At 49.2% G+C, this 14,871-nt stretch overlaps 1 protein-coding gene across 1 annotated transcript; it reads left to right on the plus strand.

Moving 5' to 3' along the window:
* The first annotated feature begins 1,514 nt into the window (after positions 1-1,514).
* LOC123185262 (heavy metal-associated isoprenylated plant protein 44-like) lies at positions 1,515-2,380 on the plus strand. Its single transcript, XM_044597215.1, has 2 exons — positions 1,515-1,700; positions 1,831-2,380. The coding sequence occupies exons 1-2, from the start codon at positions 1,515-1,517 to the stop codon at positions 2,230-2,232; spliced, it is 588 nt and encodes a 195-aa protein (XP_044453150.1). The 3' UTR covers positions 2,233-2,380.
* Positions 2,381-14,871: the final 12,491 nt, after the last annotated feature.

Raw genomic sequence — 14,871 nt, forward strand, 5'->3', positions numbered from 1 at the left:
ATCACTAGCCGGATATGCATAGTATTTTTATCATTGGTCGGATATGCATAGTTTTGTTGACAATATTTATTTTTTGGCCTTCTCATGCGTGTAAAGTGTTCAAGAAGTTGGATCAGAAAACTTCACTGTCATGCATTGCTAGTTGAAGTTGAATGGGCAATCGAAGTGGAACCTATTCATAGCCAAGAACGCCGCACAAGACACCAAGGAAGAAATCGGTGGCCCAACCGACCCAACAAAAGAACCGCTCAAGAAGATTAGAAGAGGGTGTTGGGAAAAGAAGTGGGATAAGGAGAAGGCAAAGCGAGAAAGGTGCGGTGGTGAAGATGATAGAGAGGTTCGAGGACATCTTGTCCAAAAAGGAGGAGGCATACGTCAAGCGCTCGGACATCAAGGAGGACAAAAAAGGTGGAGAGGTTCAAACTATTAATGAAGGCGGCCGGGAAGAAGCTAGCGCTCGAATAGACAAGAGCCATGATCGAAGAGAAGAAGGTCATGGTCGAGGAGAAGAAGGCAATGCTAGAAGAAAAGAAGGTGAAGATAGCAGTCGATGCGGACACAAGGATGATCGTGGAAGCCGTCCGCTATAAGATGTTGCAGCAGTAGAAAAATGAGTTGGAGGCGGCGGGCAAGAAGGATGAGTAGGCGGCGGAGAAGAAGGTTGCATACGCGGCAGCGACCGCACCTTGAGCGTGGAGGATCGGAATTATTTTGCATGAACTGCCGGGCTTATATTCTTTTGTGATCGGGCATGTAAAAGCTTGAGCATACTTGCCTCTTTTTGATTGTGATCGGGTATATGATCGACGCACCATGGACCAGACTTTATTTGAATTTAAATATATCCTTTATTAATGGACGTATACGGAATAGCATTGGATGACCACCTTCCACATCTGTGTCTCCGAACTGATCCCTTGTTCGCGGATTGGCGTGGAAGAAAATTTACGGATCGCCGTTGCATATATGTCCTAAGGAAATCCTGCATGAGGCAATTCCTTCGTCGGTAAGTATATGTATGTGTTTTAATTTCGGCTAATCTCGAGTTATTTTTAAATAAGGATCATTGCTTCTTCTGGATCGACTAGTCTTTCTTCTTTCTGAAGAGAAAAAGGACAGCTGCATGCATGCGTACTCGTATTATTTGTTTTATTTATTATTTCGCCAAAGGCATTGTCGTCTTTCTGCTGCCTCACACATGCAGACCTCCCTCCTCGGTTTTACATTACACTGCAGATGAAACCTACCCGCATTTTCTTAAGAAATCCCTCCATATTGTTGCATGTGACACCAACAACTGAAGCACCCATTGCTCGATGAGATCAGAAAGGAATTGGCTTTTGGCTGTCCGTCCGAGCCGACACTCTTCAGTTAAGTAGATCCCAGTGCGGACTGCTTGCGGAGCCCCAGTGCCACGCATAGCTAGCTAGCTACTCGATCGAGCTGCAAGAGCTTCTTGATCGGTTGTTGGTTCATCACTTGGATTGGATCTCGCACGACACACGCGTGCACTCATGGCGGACCTGGTCTCCGACGTGCTCCTGTCCTTCTTCTGCTGCTGCTTCTACCCTCCCGGGGGGCACCACGACACGCGACACTACCGCGGCCACCCGGCGGGCAGAAGCTCCGCGCATCGTCACCACCACGGCGCCGCGGGTCGTACGGTGGCCAGTCGGAGCAGACCGGCCCTGTCTCTCCAGGTTCACCCGCGTGCTTGTTGTCCTGTTTATATATACTACCCATTCGTTTCTTTGCATTTCCATCCCGGTGGAAACCGATCGATGGCGCAAGCTACCTGACCGGCACAACACTTGCATTGCATGTATCCAGACGGTGGAGCTCAAGGTCCGGATGTGCTGCGACGGCTGTGAGCGAGCCGTGATGCAGTCTCTCGTGAACCTCCGAGGAGTGGACAGCGTGGAGGTGGACGCCGGGACGGGGAAGGTGAGGGTGACGGGGTACGTGGAGCGGGGAAAGGTGCTGCGGGAGGTACGCCGCCGGAGCGGGAAGAAGGCGGACTTCTGGCCGAGCGGCGGCACGCCGCTGCGCTTCGCGTCTCCCGGGGGCTGCTTCGGCGGCAGCGAGCCGTACCGCGACACCTACAGCTACCACCGACGCGGCTACGGTGATGGTGGTGATCGTCACGGCCGCGCCCGCAGGCCTGCTCGTGGCAGCGACGCCGTCAGCAACATGTTCAACGACGATGATGTCAACGCGTGCGCGATCATGTGACGGCTTCACGAGGATATTTGTGGCAATACTTACGTGCTGCCGGTTCAACTGGCTCTAGTTTTCGTGGAAGTATCATGAATCTTTATGTACGATGAGATTGCAGTGAATCTGATCTCCTCGCCGCATGCAAATGCATTACTCCCTCCAATTTGTACTAAAGCAGCTGCAAGTAATATGAACCGGAGGGATTATGTTATCTTTTTCAGTATCTTTTTTTACTGCTCTCGATTAGAGCATCTCCAACAGACGCCCAAAAACTAGGCCGCGCGTTAAAATCTGAATTTTTTGGGCGCCAGACAGCTCTAACAGAAACTGTATAACAGTGCGCACGCAAAAAAAAAGAACGCGTGCTGAAAAACGTTATGTAAACTTTCACCAACTGCTCTCGGGGGTGTGGCACCTTGTTTTCACCAACGCCGGATGGTCAGGGCATTTTAGAGGCCGCCCTGTAAACTTTCTATAACCGTTCAACTGGTTGGGGGAATGGATGTACAAACCCAACACCTGGGTTTAAATCTTTACAGAGGCGAATTTAGGTTTCTATTTATTCTTAACGATAAGGCTTTTCTGGAACTCATGCATTTATCATCGAGGACTAGGCTCAGTGCATAACTGGGATTAAAAAAAATCCTAGTAGTCATATTTAAAAGGCCGTATGCATCCTTAGTTGATGCAGAGGCTGGGGAAGTGAAATTCTCCCCAAATTTTAAGCAAAGAGAGTCTTGGCTGAGTGGTTGAGCATGCGGTTGTGCAGCCTAGCGACCGGAGTTCAATTCCTAGAATTGACAGGTGATGCACAGGGGTTTTGTCAGGACCCCGACTCGATGTCACATCGATCTAGCTGGTAACACCTCATATCACTTTGCGGCCTCACGCACGGTATCCCCACGGGTGTCGTCTTACCTTTTCCCGGAACCGTTTGCGCCTTTTGGCTCACATATATGATAATGTCGCTAGCATCCATATGATAGGGAGCCCGGGCTGACATGACTAGTCGTAAACCCAAAGTGGCACAGACTTACAGGGACAGGCATCCATGACCCAGCTTCGAACGTGTCGGTCATCAGCAAGTGGGTCCGGGCTGTAGCACTGGGCTAGCAGGACTCCGGTAAACCGGGCTGTAGCGGGCTAACAGGACTCCGGTACTCAAAGCGTGACATTTCCCCGAAGGGACAGACACAGGAACGAAGAAGGACACATGCCGGCCAGCCTAAGTGTTTCAGAGCAGTAGCAAGCTACCATGGCTCAGTGGTAACACTAGGAGACATTTCCCGGTAAGAGAGGCTACTAAAGATAAACAACTAGATAGTCAGATCCCACACATACCAAGCATTTCAATCATACACACAATATGCTCGATATGTGCAAATACAACGAAGCATCACAACATGACTCTACGACACAAGTACTTTATTTAAGGCTCAGGGAGCCATACATATCATACACAAAGGTACGGGTCTCACGACCCAACATACAAGTCATACAGTCATACAAGCCAACAGCGGAAGTAACTTGTCTGAGTACAGACAACTAGTAAAATAAAAGAGGCTTGGAAAGCCTAGCTATACTACGTGGTCCTTCACAAGCTCAGGGTCACCACCTGGGTCTTTAGCCTACTCGTTGATGTCAACGTCTACATAGAACCCATCAGAAGGGGTTGCAGCGTCTTCTGTAAAAATGTAGATTATAGCAACATGAGTACAAAGGTACTCAGCAAGACTTACATCAGATCCTACATACATGCATAGTATCAAGAAGGGTTGGTGGAGTGATTGCAGCAAGCCAGCTTTGACTCTTGGCTAGACTATCCTACGATACTCCAACTTGAAATGGTTTTGCGCACACGAGTCCACTACTCACCACTTCAATACACTACCGGGGATCCACCTCCGTCTTCCTACGGAAGAGCCATCCTCGGCACTCACACTTATCTTGAGGCTTTTAGTAGTTTCCATTTACTTGTCTATGAACTGTATAGGCAACCAAGTAGTCCTTTACCGCGGACGCGGCTATTCGAATAGATCATGTTAACCCTGCAGGGGTGTACTTCTTCATACACGCTCTCACCACTTACCGTCGCTTACACGACATGTACTCGGCAACCTTCAAGCGGAAGCCCAACGTGGGTGTCGGCCACGACCTACCTAATCACCTAAGCCTCCAGTCCAGGTTTATCGCCTATCCAGGTTCCATCCGCAGGGAGTCCGGCCGAGGTTTCCCATACGGCCCCGAACGATGTGAACAGGGTTCCCGAGATACCTAACGGGTATTCGGTACACCGTGCCACGTACCTACCGCATCACAGCCCACCCCTACGGTCAGCGCTGTCCACGGCCTCCAGTAGGCTACAAACACCAGAAACTACTTGCAACTCCTGGACGGAGAACTAGGGTGAATAAGAAGCCGAGAGGGTCCATTGGTTTCGGGCCCAATGCATGGTAGTAGCTGATTCTTAAATCACACATACAGATCTCAGTGCTTAAGGTCGGCTTCAATGAAACAACCCACCATGTACTCCTACATGGCCTCTCATCGATACCTTTACCAAATCGTGTTCACCACACCACTCTCATTACCGACATAATCATTTCACTCTAGCCCATCACCCAGATGAACCAGACCTGACACAACTCTAAGCATAGCAGGCATAGCAAGGTAGGAACAACACATACATATGGCTCAATCAACTCCTACACATGCTAGTGGGTTTCATCTAGTTACTGTGGCAATGACAGGTCATGCAGAGGAAATGGGTTCAACTACCGTAGCACACAGCAGTTTGAATCGCGTTGTCTTAATGCAGTAAAAGAGAGCAGGAGCGAGAACATGGGATTGTATCGATATGATCAAATGGTTGGTTGCTTGCCTGATGGTTCGATGCACGGATACGGTTCTTCGTTAGGGTAATCACGGTACTCCTCGGGACAGATCCTGTCGCAAAGGACATCGATACACAAGCATCACCAAACAATGTGCAACAATATGATGCATGCATGAAACATGGCAATATGAGTGTGTTGGGCTAATGCAACTAAAGCCAGAAGGGTTTGAACAAATTTGAATCAAAGATTCAAATTCCAAATTCAAATATGGCCTTTTAAAGTGCCTTTTCTTGTTCTGCTTAAAACATCAAGTTAACTTGTTTGATCATGCATGGAAATAGTACAGATGGATAGATTGGATTTTTCTGATCATTTTTCATATATAATTTGTCCAATTTGGAGTTACAGAATAAAAGTTATGAATTTTTGAAGTTTAATTAATATTCTGGAATTTCCTGATTTAATTTAAATCCAGAAATTCAATTACTGCGTCAGCCTGACGTCACAGTGACGTCAGCAGGTCAACAGGGCTGGCTCGGGTCAAACCTGACGTGTGGGGTCCACACGTCAGTGACACAGGGGCTAATCCCGTGTTGACCCGGGCTGGTTAGCTTTGACTAAGCCCTGGGGCCCACTTGTCAGCGTCAGTAGGTGGGGGGGTTAGTGACTAATTAACTAGGCCACGTCAGCCCGCCGGAGTTCTGGCCGGCGGCGACCATTAGCGCGGCGGCGAGAGTGATTTTGGTCGTTTCGGCCACCAAATGGACCGCGGAGGCCACCGGAGTGGAGCTGAGGACAACCCGCAGCTCTTGGCGGAGCCCGTTGGGGTCGGGGTGGCCGGAGTCGACGGCGGTGAGCTCGGCTGCGGCCGCCGGGGTTCGGTCGTGCACGGGAACGGTGCTGGAGCTCGAAGTCGAGCAATACGAGGCGCTAGGGATGCTCTACGGGGTTCTGTGAACTCGTTGGACTCGCCGGGGTGACCAAATGGTCACCGGAGCTGCGTCGACGGCGAGCTCGGCGACGGCGGAGGTTCGGCCGTGGTGGGGAGGAAACTACGGTGAGGGAACGAGGGGAAGGAGAGGGGGGAAACGGTGGCGTAGCTCACCGCGGTTGCAGCGGGCGTCGAAGCGGGCTCGGGGACGCGCTGGGGACGGCGAATTCGACGGCGACGGTGGTCGGAGCCCGAAGAGGGGAACGGCGACGTGGCGGCGATGCAGGGCTTCCGGGGACCCGTGGAGCGGTGGGGAGGAAGAGGGAGTCGAGGCGGAGCTCCTGAGCTGGTCGGGGGAGCGAGGGGTGGTCGGAGACGGCGGCTATGGCGAACGGCGGCGACGGTGGTGTTCGGTCGGGCGGGAGAGAGAGCGAGGGAGAGCCGGGGAGAGTGAATGGGGTGTCGGCGAGGTCGGGGCGACGACCAGAAGACGATCCACGCGGCGCAACGGCGACCAGGGCGATGCAGAGAGGCTGGGTGGTGCGTGGCGAGCTCGGGCGCGCCATGCTCACCTCCCTGCCTGCTCTGGCAAGGGGAAGCAGCTGGCTGGCACGGGCCAGCACAGTGCTGGGCCGGCTGGGCTGGGCAGGTAGGTCCAGGTAAGTCTACTCCTTTTATTTAATTTTCTGTTTTCTGTTTTTATTTAATATATCTGCAACTTTGTTGAATTAAATAAAATACCTAGGCAACTCCAAAAATCACCAAACTACTCCTGGTCCATAGTTGGATTATTTCCAACATGAAACATTTTAGTTTGGAGATATTTGAGCATTTAAATATTTTATATTATTTTAAATGCCCAAATTCAAATATCTATGATTTAATTCAAAAACCCTAGATTGGCCTAGAAAAATGTGCACCACTTTTGGCAGAGGTTCTGAACCAAGGCAAAAATGATGGGCATTTTAGAAGGGCATTTCAGGTTCATTGAAAAATTATTTTAGTAACCCTAGTTGGTTTCAGAGGGGACTGGGGGTTCTGTCATCCCCATTTCAAGTTTCTGATGAAAGAGTAAACATGATGCAACACTCTAATGCATGACTAGCTAGGGTGTGACAACTCACCCCCACTCAAAAGAATCTCGTCCCGAGATTTGGGTTCCTCCGAGAAGAAGGCGGGATACTCGAGTCGAAGACGATCCTCCCTTTCCCAAGTTACTTCATCTTCAGAATGGTGCGACCATTGAACCTTGAGAAACTTGATATTATGACGTCGCGTGGTACGTTCGGCTTGATCGAGGATACGAATGGGGTACTCTCGATATGTAAGATTATCTTGGAGATCAAGCGTTTCGTGGTCCACTTCACGGATAGGATCCGAGAAGCAACGCCTGAGTTGAGAAACGTGGAAGACATCGTGAACTCTGGAGAGGTGCGGAGGTAGTTCCAACTGGTAGGCAACTTCTCCTCGTTTGGCAAGAATGCGAAAAGGTCCAATGTAACGAGGAGCCAATTTGCCTTTGATACCGAAACGATGGGTTCCCTTCAGAGGGGTGACCCGAAGATAAGCCTTCTCGTCAACCTCGAAAGTCATAGCCTTATGTTTTCGGTCATATTGACTCTTTTGACGGGATTGGGCTGTTTTCAACTTTTCACGAACGATACGAACTTGTTCTTCTGCTTCCTGAATCATATCCGGGCCAAAGAATTGTCTTTCCCCGGTCTCTGACCAGTTAAGGGGTGTTCGACATCGTCGTCCATAGAGAACTTCAAAAGGGGCTTTACCCAAGCTAGATTGATAGCTGTTGTTGTAAGCGAATTCGGCAAATGGAAGGCACTTCTCCCAGTCCATTCCGAACGAGATAACAGAGGCTCGAAGCATGTCTTCTAGAATCTGATTGACGCGTTCCACTTGACCACTTGACTGAGGGTGGAAAGCGGTGCTAAAGGAGAGACGAGTTCCCATAGCATTTTGGAAACTTTCCCAAAATCGAGAGGTGAAAAGACTTCCTCGATCCGAATTGATTTCCAAAGGAACACCATGGAGGGACACTATTCGGGAGATGTATAAGTCTGCCAGCTGGCTAGCGGTTATACTCTCACGAACAGGTAAGAAATGAGCTACTTTGGAAAGACGATCGACCACGACGAAAATAGCATTATTCCCTCTTTTGGTCCTGGGAAAACCGGTAATGAAATCCATACCAATTTTATCCCATTTCCATTCAGGAATAGCTAAGGGTTGAAGGGTGCCAGCAGGCCGTTGATGCTCTGCTTTTACACGACGGCAGACGTCGCAATTGGCAATATACTGAGCAATTTCTCTCTTCATCCTAGTCCACCAGAAACTCTGGCGGAGATCCTGATACATCTTGGTACTACCGGGATGAATAGTGAGAGGAGATTCATGAGCTTCCTTAAGGATTAATCGCCTTAGGTTGCGCACTTTGGGAACCACTAGTCGATCCCCGAAGTATACGACTCCTTGATCATTAATGGAGAAACAATTCCGCAATTCCTTTCTGAATGTTCCTCTTGATGCGGGAGATTCCCGGATCTACCTTCTGTGCTTTGATAATTTGATCCGTAAGGGTAGGTTTCGCCACCAAGGTGGAGAGAAAACCTTGAGGAACAATGTGAAGGTTAAGTTTCCGAAATTCCTCATGGAGAAGCGGTTGACTTTGTTGTAACATCAGATTGTTACAATAAGATTTACGACTTAACGCATCGACCATGACGTTGGCTTTCCCCGGGGTGTAGGTTATGCCTAAGTCGAAGTCTGTGATCAATTCAACCTAACGTCTCTGCCTGAGATTCAAATCCGGTTGGGTGAAAATGTACTTCAGACTTTGGTGATCAGTGAATATTTCGCAACGATTACCGAGGAGGTAATGTCGCCAGGTCTTAAGTGCATAGACTATGGCTGCAAGCTCTAGATCATGGGTAGGATAGTTCTCCTCATGTGGGTGTAATTGCCGTGAAGCGTAAGCAATTACGTGTCGATCTTGCATGAGAATGCAACCTAGTCCTTGTCGCGAGGCGTCGCAGTAGATAACAAAGTTCTTGGAGAAGTCTGGCGGTACCAGCACGGGAGCAGAAGTCAGGCGTCTTTTCAGTTCCTGAAAGCTGTGCTCACATTGTGGAGTCCATTCGAACTTCTTATCTTTCTTGAGGAGTTCGGTTAGAGGTTTAGCAACTTTGGAGAAGTTCTCGACAAAGCGACGGCAATAGCTCGCTAAGCCTAGAAAACTCCGAACTTGCTTGACCGATTCGGGTGGAGTCCAATCAAGGACGGCTTGAACTCGCTCAGGGTTAACAGCAATACCTTTACCAGATATTACATGACCCAGATAGGTCACTTCTGACAACCAGAATTCACATTTAGAAAATTTGGCATAAAGGCGATGCTCTCGAAGTTTCTTCAACACTAGCCTTAGATGTTCGGCATGTTCTTCCTCGTTCTTGGAGTAGATGAGTATATCATCGAGATAAACTACGACGAATTTATCCAAATACTCCATGAAGATTGAGTTCATTAACCGAGAAAAGGTGGCTGGAGCGTTGGTTAAACCGAAGGACATGACGGTGTACTCGTATTGGCCATAGCGAGTAACAAAGGCCGTTTTAGGAATGTCCCCGTTTCTGATTTTGATTTGATGGTAGCCCAACCTCAAATCCATCTTGGAGAAGACTGAGGATCCAGCGAGCTGATCATACAGGTCGTTGATCCTGGGAAGTGGATATTTGTTCTTGATTGTGACCAGGTTGACAGGTCGGTAATCTACAACCATCCGGTCCGTACCATCCTTCTTCTTGACGAATAGGACGGGGCAAGCCCACGGAGATGAACTAGGGCGGATGAAACCCTTTTTCAAGGATTCATCGAGTTGTTTCTTAAGCTCGGCTAGTTCTAGGGGTGCCATCTTATAGGGTCTTCTAGCAATCGGAACGGTTCCTGGAATGAGGTCTATTACGAACTCAACATCCCTGTCAGGTGGGACACCTGGCAATTCCTCTGGAAAGACATCCGGGAAGTCACGGACTACCGGAACGTCCTCAAGGTCTGGCAAAGGGCTGGCGTTAAGAGAATATAATTGTCGCTTGGCTATTCGGGTCAAGACATTGACTATCTTCCCCGAAGGATGGGTGAGTTGAACAGTCCTAGAGAAGCAATCAATTTTGGCTTGATGAGCTGACATCCAGTCCATACCCAAAATGATATTAATATCTGAAGATTTAAGGGCTATCAAAGATGCGAGAAAACAAGTCTGTCGACTTGGATTTCATTTCCATGGCTTACTCTAGAAGTTTGCCATTTGGATCCCGGAGTTTGAATTACCATAGAGGATGGCAAGTCACAGAATGCAACGTTATGCAAACGAGCATAATTTTCAGATATAAAAGAATGAGAGGCTCCTGTATCGAAAAGAACAGATGCCGGGTGGCAATTAACAAGAAGCGTACCGAGAACGACGTTGGGATCTTCTTGAGCTTCTTCGGCAGAGATACAGTTGACATGGCCACGTGAAGCGGTGACCGGTTTAGCATGAAACACTTTCCTGTCGGCTTGCCACGGCCAACAGCTTTAGCAGATTGATTGGGGTTGGTCTGGGGACACTCACGCATATAGTGACCAGATTCCCCACACTTGAAACAAGTCACGGAACTGGTACGTGAAGGAGCATTATTGGTTGGACCCCCATAGGGCTTGGCTGGAGCAGACTGTTGAGCGGGGCGAGGCGCCTGGAAAGATGGCCTCGGTGTGAACCTGGGTGGCAGGGCGGTGTTGGGTACCCACACGCGGCGCTTCTGAGGACCAGCACCGGATGAGGAACCCATGTCACGTCCATGCTTGCGTGTTGCGTCATAGTCAGTCTGACCAGTTTCAGCACTGATGGCTTTGTTGACAAGTTTCGAAAAAGATGTGCACTCATGCAGACGGAGGTCGCGGCGAAGCTCAGGACTAAGGCCCTTACGGAACCTTGCTTGCTTCTTGGCGTCAGTAGAGACTTCCTCAGTTGCATATCGGGCGAGCTTACCAAACTCCCTGCTATAGGCATCCACAGAAAGTCGGCCTTGGGTGAAACTGCAAAATTCTTCACGTTTACGGTCCATGAGACCCTCCGGAATGTGATGTTCACGGAAAGCCTCGCTGAATTCAGCCCAAGTTGTGACATGGCCCGCTGGGCGCATAGCTCCATAATTCTCCCACCATAGACTGGCGGGGCCTTCAAGATGATATGCAGCAAAGGTGACCTTGTCAGCCTCCGCTACCAGCGCGGAACGCAGTTTGTGAGAGATACTGCGAAGCCAGTCATCAGCGTCGAGAGGCTCGACGGAGTGGTGGAACGTGGGTGGATGCAATTTGATAAAATCACTGAGTGACACCACGTTAGCCCTCTGATGGTGTGCTGTATTCTGTTCAATACGCTCCAACAAACGGTTTGTCTCCCGCTTGTTTCTCTCAGCTTCCATCATCACCTCGGCTAGTGAAGGAGGATGAGGCAGATTTTCATTCCTGGCTTCACTGCCTTCGGCCTGCTCTTGGGAAGCAGGGTTAGCGCGCGTGTTGACCATCCTAGGTAAACAAGACAATGATTTAGTCAGGATGGTAAAATTCCGACATAGGATATAGAATGTAAGGAATAACTCGGAATGCAAGATGATCATCCGTATGACATGGTAGATACAGAAACCGCTTCTTTATTCCATCGTCATACACACCATACAGGTTTAGTACAAGACCAAGCAAAGTACTAATACGGTGAAAAGAGGATTACATCTCATCGGAGGCATCCCAAGCTCCTATACATTATTTTTCTACATCTCCGGAAAGAGTACAAACTAGGTCATATCCCACGAGTCACGCAGGACGATAGATGACACAGCTAGTGCGAACTAGTGATACTACTACTAGCTCAGACCGATCCGTAGTAGTCCTCGTAGAAGTCACCTCCATAGCCTGGAAGTTCAACGTGATCATCCGGAAACAGACGGTCTCGCGGAGCTTGTGGACCATAGGGGCTAGGATGAGGCCTTGGACCAACAAACGGTGGCCTGCGGGGACCGCGAGGTGGGGTGATGCCTCCTACATCACGCCAAACCATCACGTCCGGCAGAGCAGATCTCACAGGATAGAGATCGCGCATATCTGAATATCCAGCTTGCACCGCCGGTGCGAACCGAGTCAAAGTGGCCCAGTGGTCAGCACGGGTATTGAAGAGCTCTAACCTTAAGGCCCGATTTTCACGGTCCTTATCCTCGAGCATCTCAGCAGTGGTGCGAGTCCGTGAATCCTCCTGAGTGGAGTCAGCATAGATAGCCTGGAGATACCCTTGTGCTCCCGGAAGTGATCCTGGCATATACCGGAAGTCAGAGTCCCGAAATAAACCAGATCTGACTCGCATAATGGTCATCATAGAGTAGGCGGCATCCTGCACAGCCATCTCGATAGTAACCCCGAGTCCATAGGAGCAGTGAAGAGGCTCGGTAGATCCAGGATAAGATGGAAATATCCTGACAGTGCAGAGATACTGGCTTTGATTGAAAGTCTCGGAATTGCTCTTCGACCGTGTACTCAGGATACCAACGATATCCAGCCTCAGTCATTACCCTGACCAACTTAGCAGTATGGCCGGGTACATCTATGCATCGAGTCAGGCGAACCACTTGATTGAGGTCGCGAGTGGCCATCTGAAAGCACAATCATAATGCAAGGGCATTAGAATTTCTAGCAAAATTTCGGCAGCATAACAGCTGTAAATGCTCAAAAAGGATATTGAGACATTTGACAAAGGATTTCGTACACACTCAACATCATCACATCAAAGTTCTGGAACCATTCTAACAACATAATGTGGTAGTAGAACTGAACTAGGCTGGTAGCCATCAAACTTATAAGGTACTACTGATTAGTAACACGTGAACCTGATAGAGAGAACAGATCCTAATTCCTTAACCCCCGGTGGAAGAATGGACTGACTCAGATCAGAAAGTCATAAGGTATAAGGAGTAAAAAGAGCCTTACGTTCCAACCCACAAACAATTCCCCTACATATAACTAAAGAATTTCTAGACTCAACATCGACCAGTTTGGCTTGGAGAACCTACAGGCAGTCCGGCTCTGATGCCAACGCTGTCAGGACCCCGACTCGATGTCACATCGATCTAGCTGGTAACACCTCATATCACTTTGCGGCCTCACGCACGGTATCCCCACGGGTGTCGTCTTACCTTTTCCCGGGACCGTTTGCGCCTTTTGGCTCACGTATATGATAATGTCGCTAGCATCCATATGATAAGGAGCCCGGGCTGACATGACTAGTCGTAAACCCAAAGTGGCACAGACTTACAGGGACAGGCATCCATGACCCAGCTTCGAACGTGTCGGTCATCAGCAAGTGGGTCCGGGCTGTAGCACTGGGCTAGCAGGACTCCGGTAAACCGGGCTGTAGCGGGCTAACAGGACTCCGGTACTCAAAGCGTGACATTTCCCCGAAGGGACAGACACAGGAACGAAGAAGGACACATGCCGGCCAGCCTAAGTGTTCCAGAGCAGTAGCAAGCTACCATGGCTCAGCGGTAACACTAGGAGACATTTCCCGGTAAGAGAGGCTACTAAAGATAAACAACTAGATAGTCAGATCCCACACATACCAAGCATTTCAATCATACACACAATATGCTCGATATGTGCAAATACAACGAAGCATCACAACATGACTCTACGACACAAGTACTTTATTTAAGGCTCAGGGAGCCATACATATCATACACAAAGGTACGGGTCTCACGACCCAACATACAAGTCATACAGTCATACAAGCCAACAGCGGAAGTAACTTGTCTGAGTACAGACAACTAGTAAAATAAAAGAGGCTTGGAAAGCCTAGCTATACTACGTGGTCCTTCACAAGCTCAGGGTCACCACCTGGGTCTTTAGCCTACTCGTTGATGTCAACGTCTACATAGAACCCATCAGAAGGGGTTGCAGCGTCTTCTGTAAAAATGTAGATTATAGCAACATGAGTACAAAGGTACTCAGCAAGACTTACATCAGATCCTACATACATGCATAGTATCAAGAAGGGTTGGTGGAGTTATTGCAGCAAGCCAGCTTTGACTCTTGGCTAGACTATCCTACGATACTCCAACTTGAAATGGTTTTGCGCACACGAGTCCACTACTCACCACTTCAATACACTACCGGGGATCCACCTCCGTCTTCCTACGGAAGAGCCATCCTCGGCACTCACACTTATCTTGAGGCTTTTAGTAGTTTCCATTTACTTGTCTATGAACTGTATAGGCAACCAAGTAGTCCTTTACCGCGGACGCGGCTATTCGAATAGATCATGTTAACCCTGCAGGGGTGTACTTCTTCATACACGCTCTCACCACTTACCGTCGCTTACACGACATGTACTCGGCAACCTTCAAGCGGAAGCCCAACGTGGGTGTCGGCCACGACCTACCTAATCACCTAAGCCTCCAGTCCAGGTTTATCGCCTATTCAGGTTCCATCCGCAGGGAGTCCGGCCGAGGTTTCCCATACGGCCCCGAACGATGTGAACAGGGTTCCCGAGATACCTAACGGGTATTCGGTACACCGTGCCACGTACCTACCGCATCACAGCCCACCCCTACGGTCAGCGCTGTCCACGGCCTCCAGTAGGCTACAAACACCAGAAACTACTTGCAACTCCTGGACGGAGAACTAGGGTGAATAAGAAGCCGAGAGGGTCCATTGGTTTCGGGCCCAATGCATGGTAGTAGCTGATTCTTAAATCACACATACAGATCTCAGTGCTTAAGGTCGGCTTCAATGAAACAACCCACCATGTACTCCTACATGGCCTCTCATCGATACCTTTACCAAATCGTGTTC

This window comes from Triticum aestivum, chromosome 1A (assembly GCF_018294505.1).
Source record: "Triticum aestivum cultivar Chinese Spring chromosome 1A, IWGSC CS RefSeq v2.1, whole genome shotgun sequence".
In the NCBI taxonomy this organism is placed as follows: domain Eukaryota; kingdom Viridiplantae; phylum Streptophyta; class Magnoliopsida; order Poales; family Poaceae; genus Triticum; species Triticum aestivum.